The 9,240-nt window shown below is 40.3% G+C and overlaps 2 protein-coding genes across 2 annotated transcripts in view; both read left to right on the top strand.

The window, feature by feature from the left end:
- Positions 1-256: 256 nt before the first annotated feature.
- Positions 257-3,306, top strand: LOC121941037 (epoxide hydrolase 4-like). The gene is made up of 2 exons (XM_042483741.1): positions 257-384; positions 2,417-3,306. Exons 1-2 carry the CDS (start codon positions 257-259, stop codon positions 2,655-2,657), a joined length of 369 nt encoding a protein of 122 aa, XP_042339675.1. The 3' UTR covers positions 2,658-3,306.
- Positions 3,307-5,661: 2,355 nt separating this feature from the next.
- btbd8 (BTB domain containing 8) overlaps positions 5,662-9,240 on the top strand; it is a 34,431-nt gene continuing 30,852 nt past the window's right edge. Inside the window, exons 1-2 of the mRNA XM_042483734.1 lie at positions 5,662-5,967; positions 7,929-8,108. Of these exons, the coding sequence (XP_042339668.1) occupies positions 5,864-5,967; positions 7,929-8,108 (284 nt within the window). The 5' untranslated portion in view covers positions 5,662-5,863. The remainder of the gene's footprint in view (positions 5,968-7,928; positions 8,109-9,240) is intronic.

The following is a 9,240-nucleotide window of genomic DNA, read 5'->3' as shown; positions in this document are numbered from 1 at the left end:
AGGCTCCTGAACTGATTGGTCGAACACAAACTTCACGCGCTACACTTTCCGTAGAAAAGGGCGCTCGAGACGTTTTCTCTCATGCAAAAGTACAACCAACTGTTTGTCCTGCAGACCTGTGTCTGTCTGAGGATTTAAAGCGCCGGGTTAACATTTTTGAAGCTGTGAACTCTGTGTGACGGAAGGATCCTGCAGGATGATCGATTATTGAGAAAACCGACTGACTGACGCAAAGACACCAATCTTTCTGACAATTATGTCAGACAGAGCACATGCACATGCAGACAGAGGCTGTGTGACTGCTGCAGCACGGTTTTGTGTGTGTGTATGTGTGTGTGTGTGTGCGCACCGACAGGAACAGAAAATTAGGATCTGGGCGGAGCGGTGAGTTCACGTGGAGACGCAGAAGCGGAAATCTGTCTTTCAATGAAATCATAAAAGCTATCAATCAGGAAAGTTACCATATTTATTCAGCGATATAGACGTATTGTGTTCGTATTTTGCAGGTTATAGAAAACATCATGTTGGAAGCAACGTTAAACGTTACTTTAGCATAAGTAAGGATATATTTAAGATTTAGCGTGCAACAAATATAGTATATATTGTATATGTTCTTATCGCATACTTACATAATACTTTTATACATTACATTGTAGCAAAAGGCACATTTTTATTTTTATTTTTTACACACTTTACACAGTCAGGACATTATCCAGATTTATAAATACTCACAATACGAGTGCTTATAGTATATTACTATATTTCTTTCCATATATATTTTTACATTTTCTTTTCTACATACTCAGCATATAATACACTTTTATTTTTGAATATTTACATACTAGAATGAAATGTTTAATATATATATAGACAGAATACATACAGAAATAAGTACCTGCACAAAGTGTACATATATATATATATATATATATATATATATACACACATACACACACACACACACACACACACATACATATATTTATATATAGTTCCAGGTGCAGGTGTCTTTATACTTTAAAATTTGCCACAGTTCAATTCTGGCCTTGGGACCTTTGTTGCAAGTCATCCCACCCTGCATCAAATTTATGCTCACTTTTCATACTGTTTTGCTGAGTGCTGCCCTCTGTTGTTGGAGCTGCGGTTAAGGTGACTTTAGGTATGAGGTCACAATATTTGAAAGGGAAACAAGTGTTCAATCAATGTAAATAAAGTCTGCAAGTATTGTTTCTTAAGGGCTTAAGGGAAAAAAGACGAAGAAAAACGAGAGAGGTTTTAGAGGTTTGACCTAAGCCCCCAGTGTCTGCAAATCCCTGTCACACAGTCATGCATATTTAACTTTGGACTAAGATGTAAATGTTAAGTAAGCAGGACCTCCTGGCCTCCTCGCAGGGACCCCCGAGGAGCCCGTGCTCCCCGCTTTGAGCAGCTCTGCAGCGGCCCGTCTCTGTCCGGGCTCAGCCTCCTCCCTGCAGGCCCCGCCTCCACATGAAGCCCCGAGTAAAACGGCAGAGATAGATAGTAAACTGCCGAAAACTGTGCGCGACACGCAGCGACGCTTTACCCGCACTTTGGTTTAATATCACGTCAGCTTCGTCCGCCGCCGGTTTCCCCAAAATAACAGTGTCATGGTGTGAATGTCCCGCCGAGAGAAGAGCGACTTTAATATCCGCGTCCATCCGCCGGAGCGACTTTCACTTCTTCCAAGTTTACTTGGACTTTTTCTGCAGCAGGGGCTGGCTCAATTTGCGGCAGCGGCACCTAACTGTGGCACCTCGTGTGGCACCCCCAGATGCCGCAGCTAGGTGCCGCTAGCAGTCGCAGCAGATGTGTGTGTGTGTGCCGAGACGTGCCGGTGTGTGTGCCAGTGTTGTGAGCCGCGGTATCATCCTCGTGTTTTTAATATAGCTACTCACATAATTTATCATTGTAATATACAAGTGTGACAAAATTATCTGCAGCAGCGGAAAAATCCCCGAAAAGGGGACACAGGATGATAAATCAGATTTACAGACTTCCTCATATATTAGGTTTTAGCACAGTTCTAGGACTTAAGAACATGTCTCTTCCCAGGATTTTAGGGAACATTTTTATGATATTCACAGGGGCTGGCTCGGACCTCCTGTTGGGGGCAGTGGGTGAGCACCACCTCCCGGCACAATTTTTTTAATGAAAAGTCTCTATTTTGATGCTGTTTTATGCACTCTGGCACCTTATGTTACTAAAAGTACAAAAAACAGTTCCCAGTGTGAATGACTTTATTTTCACTGTGAGTTAGAAAGTGTTTGGGGGCCACCCTGCACACTATCGTGGCCCTCGAGCTGTAAGTTGAGTATCACTGCTGTACGTATTTGTTTTAAAATGTGTCGTACAACAACATTTTTGCACTCAGCTGTTTTTTCCTTGGTCCCCTCAGCTCCCTCCCTCTGAGCCACAACCACGTCAGGTCTCCGGTGCTGCTGCTGTGGGGGGAGCGGGACGCCTTCCTGGAGCAGGAAATGGCCGAGGCCTGCCGCCTCTACATCCGGAATCATTTCCGCCTCAACATCATCTCTGGAGCCAGTCACTGGCTGCAGCAGGACCAGCCCGACATTGTCAACACCCTCATATGGACCTTCCTCAAGGAGGGAGAGGGACGCAAAAGCTACAGGAACTAAAGCCCACAGCGGGGCCCCCTCCGCCCCCCCCCCCGTCCCCTCTCGCTTGCCACACCTGGAAGCCTGGAATATGCCTGTGATACCAAGCAACATAGTGATAATGCAATCATTCTTTAAACCTTTCACATTTCAGTTACTTGTTAAAGCGGTAAAGAAAAAGAGTCAAAGCACACTTCACTGGAGAGGACACTGAGCAGTACACATATTCAAGATGTTTTTTGCACATGACATCCGCCTTAAAGTTTGTCAGTTACAGCGTTACAAAATGTGTGGCAAAAAACAAAAAAATCTCCCGGTGACTTGTATTGTGTGGTGCCTTTTTAACTCTGGAGTTGTCGCGGTGTGCAGCTGTCCTGAGAGACCGGGATGTGGCGTCGTCTGCTTGTATGTTTCACCGGGGGTCGCTCCACTCTTCTTTGGGCACGGTCCTTTTGGGAACTCTCCCGCTCCCTTTATCAGGTAGTGTTGTCTGAAGGAGTTTTTCTTTTTTGTGTATTTTTTCCTCAGAGATACTTGCTCAAACATTAGAGAATGTGGTTATTTGGATCTTCCTGTATAGTGATGGTTGACTATTGTACGATTTTGTATCTATTCCTACACACTGCATTTTGAGATTCACTGAGCCAAGTCTACACCGTTTGATTTTATAAATAAACTGAGTGTCAATCTGTTGGACTACACTGCTTTTTATAAGAGTGATAATAACACCAGTAATAAATAATACCGGCGGTGTGTCTGAAGCTGTGCCTAATGCCCCCGTGTGTTTGCTGCTGTCTCTGAACAATCACTCCGAGCTTTTACACAGGAGGGATGAAAAACACCAGAAATAGTGAGCTGTTAAATATAGCGCCGAGCTGAATGACACAGCAGTCGACGTTGGTTATTTTGGGTCTCCCTCTGAAGAACAAACATTTTCATATTCTGCAAGAGTCGTATTTATACCGTCCCCAGACACGGTTACATGCCAGCAGAAATGTTGATGTGGAATTAAAACTGAGGTGTGTATTCATCGGTCTTACATAAACAGGTTTTAGTGCTGTGCCAGCACACACACACACACACACACACACACACACACACACACACACACACACACACACACACACACTGTAGAGCTATTTAAAGGGAGATCATGATTGTATCATCATTGATGATGCATGATTGTATTTTTCTTCAACCAGAAAAACAATATAAATCACTTTACAATGTTCTTCTTATCAATAGCTTATTGATTATAAGTTATAAGGCTTTAATCAAATATTTATTAACCATTAACAAACCCAGTAGTTCCAGTTTAACCCTATAAAGTTTGCCTTATTTGAAGAGTTGTGCTAATAATGAACCAAATCGCTCTGCAGTGGATCTCACTGCTCAGCAGGATTTGACAGCCTTTGTGTTTGTGTTTTTCTGTAATGCTGATCACACATTTACATTTGCACTGACATCAGAGGTTTGGGGGTGAGGATGCAGGCGAGGACAATGACATCAACGCCACGCGGGGGCGAGTGTTTTTGCTGCGTTCAGTGGCAGTGGGAAATATACAGGTGTAGACAATTTTAAGGTCGGTAGTTTTCAATATTTTTTTAAAATTCTTAATAATTAAGTATTAAACTAATTTAATGTTGATCACTTGATCAATATTACTTTTGTTGTCGTTAGCTTTTAATTATCATTCTAAAATTTACGAATAAGCCTGAAACTGAAGTTCACTCACCAGATTAAACCAAAAGCGTCTGATTGAGAGTTTCTCCAGAATTTCGAGGATAGACGCAGCACCTGAAAGCATCATCAGAAGGCACGGCTCTCTCCTCGTGTGCACTGCGCATGTGCATAAGCTTCCGGGCTGTGACGTCTCGTCCGCTCCTTGGTTTCAGGGTTTTACTAACCGTGTCGTAGTGGGCGGCGGGCAGCGTGCAGCGGTGATGTCAACAACATCGGTCAGTGGGTCAGCTGTTAACGGAGATACTGTAATTATGTCGGTTACCGAACCTCACACTAACAGACGGTTACCGGCTGAAATTAATGTGTTCCGGTCTGATCCGGTTGAGGTTTTAAAAAGATAAATAACTACTAACGGTCGCCCCGGTTAGCTAGCGCTAGCATGCTAGCCTCGAGAGGAGAATGAGAGTATTTAGCTTTCAGCTCAGATTTTGTTCGCAAAAGAGCAAATAATGATTCATATATACGCTAAAGTATATGTGAGAGAGTGTAGCAGAGTGTGTTTTATTTCAGGATACATTAAGTTTTAATTTTAAAATAGATATAAACCGTTTTTGTTGGTAATGTTATCAGGGGTGTTTTTACTGGAAGCTAAAGTGAAGCCGGTGTCTTTTATTATTGAAGCTGTTTTAATATTAACGTTAAGGTTAAATATTTGTTTCTCTCATATATGTGAATTTGTTTGAATTGTTCCGTCATCCTGGTGAGCAGCGCCTCTCTGGGTTGTGATGCAGGTAAAGGTGAGTGTGTCTCTGTGGTTAAAGGTGGTGTTACACTCCTGACAGCAGAGACCATCATGGCAGCTCCCTCAGGGGAGTCAGGAGGAGCTCACATCATTTTTAGGAGAAATGCTGCACAAATAACACTGTCTTCATGAGACATTTAACCCTTTGAAATCTGAGCACGTTGGTTTTATTTCTTTCAAAAACACGTGGAGAAGGCAACAAGCAATTTAACAAGATGTGGCCCAAAAATGTGCTAAAAAAGTAGTGAAACAAAAATTACAAGGAAATTAAATGAAAATATGTATAACAAATCAATTTCCTCCAATTATAATAATAACAATAAAGTTTATCTTTATAGCACATGTTAAAACCACTGTTACAGAGTGCTTTACACATAAAATCACAATAAAACACTCAAAATAAAAAATAAAAAAGCTAAAATACGACACAAAAGAAAAATATAAAAACAATGATTGGATTTAACAGAGCAGTGCAAGACTTTTGTGCAATGTCAGGAGTAAGGTGCAGTATAATAATAAAATATTCTTTAAAGCGATATTATAGGAATGCCTTTCAGTAATTATCAGACTAACAGCAAAAACTCTGTCACCTTTCAGCATTAAGAAGTGCTGAAAAAAAGTGTTTATTTATTTACATTCCTCAGAATAATCCCGCAGCAGGCCACCGGGTTTTATCTCCTCCTGTTTTTATTTCGAGGCTGAAGTTTCTGTCTCGTCTGTGTCTCACAGAAACAAATGAACCATGATCACCACAGAGGCTGCGAGAGAGCTGCAGGCCAAAGAGCGCAGATACAAAGAGCAGCTGAAGAGATGTTTATCCTCTGCCTTATCTGCAGACCTTAACAGGTAAGACATGTGACAGTTTGCACGGGGTTAAATATTGATCACTGACAGATTTCGAAACAAAGACCTGGGTCTTCAAGTTTTCACTCTGAGGTCAAAGCAACGCAGAGCTGTCACATGAAGACGTCAGATTTATTGATTCTGTCTTGCTGTGTGTGCAGCTTCTTTAGAGGCATGTGAAGCGTCTGCCATCATCCAGTCAGAAACTCTGAACTGTTATAAAGAGAAAAATAGAAAATCTGTCTCTGGTTAGTCCACCAATTTTCAGTCTTAAATTACCCCGTTTACCCTCAGTCTGTCTCAGAGGATCGAGTTTCCTCAGTTTTCATGCAAATGACCTTTTTACATAACCTTTCCTTCTTTTTATTACTTTTAATACTCTTTCTATTATGTAAATCTCTGCAGAGAAAGACTGTGAGATGTGGTTGAAAACTTTGGATGTAAGCTGTTAACCCTTTAGAGCCCGCTTTAATATTACACTCGAATCGCTCTGTGCACAAAATGCGTTTTTCAAAACAAATCTTTAAAAAATATTATACATTAATATTACTTTCTGTTTTCATTTAATTATTTTGTTTTTAAACAACATCATTCCTAATCCTAAATATTTATTTATTTCTCAGAATTTTAACCCTTTAAAAGCTGGGTTGTTTTCATGATGCCACTGTGTTTTTAGATGAAAAAAAAACCAACAAAAAATAATAAATTATTTTCAGTATACTACATGCTAAGAAGTTTTTTTACTCAGCATTGACTGTGACAGGTCACCTCGTGGAAAACAGCATGTACTTTCTCCGTGTGCCAAATATGATAAAAATGACGTCATCAGTGGAAAATAGTTAAAATGACAAAAAGAGTCAAAAGCTCAGAATGACACCCAGAAATAATACAAGTCATGTTTTTCTGCTTTGATGGGCTGTGGGATTATTTGAATGGGTTTATATGTGTTTTGCACCTCACAGTATGACTGTAACAGTTTAGTTTACTGGTGTGTGCCCAAACCAGTAAACACATGTGCAGCGTTGTCTGATTCTGGTTCTGACTGTAACAGCAGCTAATATTCAACCATCACTAATACAACAAATATCAAAATGTATTTATTTTGGGGGCAAGTTTTGCTGTTTGTTGTCCCTGTTTTTAAATTGTTAAAAAGTTGTTGTCACTGTTGGTTATTAAACGCAGAGAAGTGACTGCTAACTTCTCAGGTCGTCGTCTTCGGCACTCTGCTAACTTTTACTGTTAACCCAAAGTGGTCTGCAGGACTCCTGGGAGACGCGTGATAAACACAGGTGTGAACGGCGATGTGTCTTGGTTTTGTACTTGTGTTCTGATCACCCGAAACACATTTTCAAACCGAGTGTTCGGGGTCTTTGCTGCACACTCGGTTCTTCAGTTTGGACACTTTTCATCAGAGTTTTGCATTAATGGACGTAGCACCAGCACGTGAACTCACGCTGCCCGACTGGCCTTCAGAGGACGGATTTCTGGGTCACCCAGATCAGTCACTGAGGCGGGACGAGAGATAATGAAGGGGAAGAAGAAACGGACCGCCTCAGGTCTGTGCTGGTGGAAAAATAGGCCACCAGATTCATCTTTGAACCTCAGATTTTAGAGGGTCTTCATTTATATTATATTGTCTATTTTCAATGTTTGCATTTAATATGAGCATTTTGCCAACTTGGCTCCAGCCTTAGTTTGTTTTATGTTTTTTTTTTTTTTTTACTGATGGCATGTATGTAATTTTTGTGTTTATTAATTCAGAGGAAAATTTGGGCACCAGTAGCTTATTACACGATGCATACACAAACAAACTCAAATACACAAGGGATAGAGGTTTTACTTTAATCAAAGAATTTCTCTCTGAGCTCCTACAAAAAGTCTAAAATACACCGTGGAAACTAAATAGTTACATTTATACTGGGGGTAACTGCCACTGATAAAGTTTTGTGTTTTTCTGTTCTCAGGTTGCTGCAGGAGGAGCTGGAGGCGGATGTTTCTCTACATGCCGGCTCAGGCTCGCTTCAAGCACATAGAGCCGTCCTGTTGGCCAGAGCTCCTCATGTCCTTCAGGGACAGACGCTCAAAGATCCCGCCGTCATTCACCTGTGCGGCTATGACCTGCCCGGGTTGAGAGATTTCCTCAGGTAGGCAGTGGGTTCGTGTGATTGCTGCTTTGCTGATTTCAGCTTATATTTGTGGTTTCTTTTTCTTGTGTTTGGGATTTTAGACAGTTTCTGTTTTTCCCGAGAAGAAAGCTTTCATCGCTGTTCTGAAGCCATAACTCTGCATCTGCTTTTCAGTCAGGGATGTTCAGCCATCATAGTGCTTCAGTTTCACAGACTCTCTGACAGAGGGCGCCAACCACGCCGTCCACGATCTGCAGGATTTGCTGCTATTTGCATGTTACAGGAAGCAATGCATACACCTCTACTGTTTAACCCTTGATTAACACCACTTCTCCTGTGCTGTGTTGAGCTTCTTTTCACAAGTATTTAAAACTCGGGACAAACGGGTTGATTTCTTTAGGAAATATAAGGAAAAAGGCAATGAGCAACTTAGCAAGAAATGTAGAAAATTATATAAAAAAACATAAAAATCTAAAATTCATCATATGTAAAAATAAAATCATATTACAAAAATATACTTGAAAATATATTATAAAATAAAATTATATATAAAATTTTACATTAAAACAATAAGTAAAAATGTTCAGAATTAACTCATAATCATCATAATTTTTCATTGAAATTATATAATTAAAGTTGCTACATAATTATAATTATTTTATACACCTATTTCAGGTTATTTCCTCCTTTGTTTTGGACTTTTGTTTTTTTGTGTTTTCAGGTAATTGTACTTTTTAAAAATTGATTTCTTGAAAATTTGGGTAGTTTTTTAAGTTTCTCATTGCCCTCTTCAGGCAAATTTTCTTAAGTTTTTAAAAAAACATTGCATGTCACGTTTTCATGTCTGAGCTGAGATACAAATCCCAGAATATTTCTAAATGTTTCTAATCATGTGTAAGTTTTTTAGTGCAGCGGTTCGGGCTCTGCAGTGTGAGCTCTCAGAGTCTTTGATGCTCTGATTTGCGTCTGCATCTCATTAGCAGTTTATAATTTAGAAGAAAAGAGTCGTCCTAGTTTGGTTACACCATGGACACACAGCAACTGCAACATTGCTGAGTTCAGGTACCTAGGAAAAATAGATTTTTTTGGTATTTATGGTTATCTGGAAAAAAAAAATTGTTCACCTCAGAACGTAACTGTTTTAGACAGG

This window comes from Plectropomus leopardus, chromosome 3 (genome assembly GCF_008729295.1).
Source record: "Plectropomus leopardus isolate mb chromosome 3, YSFRI_Pleo_2.0, whole genome shotgun sequence".
NCBI lineage: Eukaryota > Metazoa > Chordata > Actinopteri > Perciformes > Serranidae > Plectropomus > Plectropomus leopardus.
This window is presented reverse-complemented; position numbering and strand designations above follow the sequence as displayed.

Coding starts and splice junctions, on each gene's coding strand:
- LOC121941037 (XM_042483741.1), top strand. CDS start 257: ATGTCAGACAGAGCACATGCACATGCAGACAGAGGCTGTGTGACTGCT. Junction 385..2,416: donor ATTAGGATCTGGGCGGAGCG/GTGAGTTCACGT, acceptor TGGTCCCCTCAG/CTCCCTCCCTCTGAGCCACA.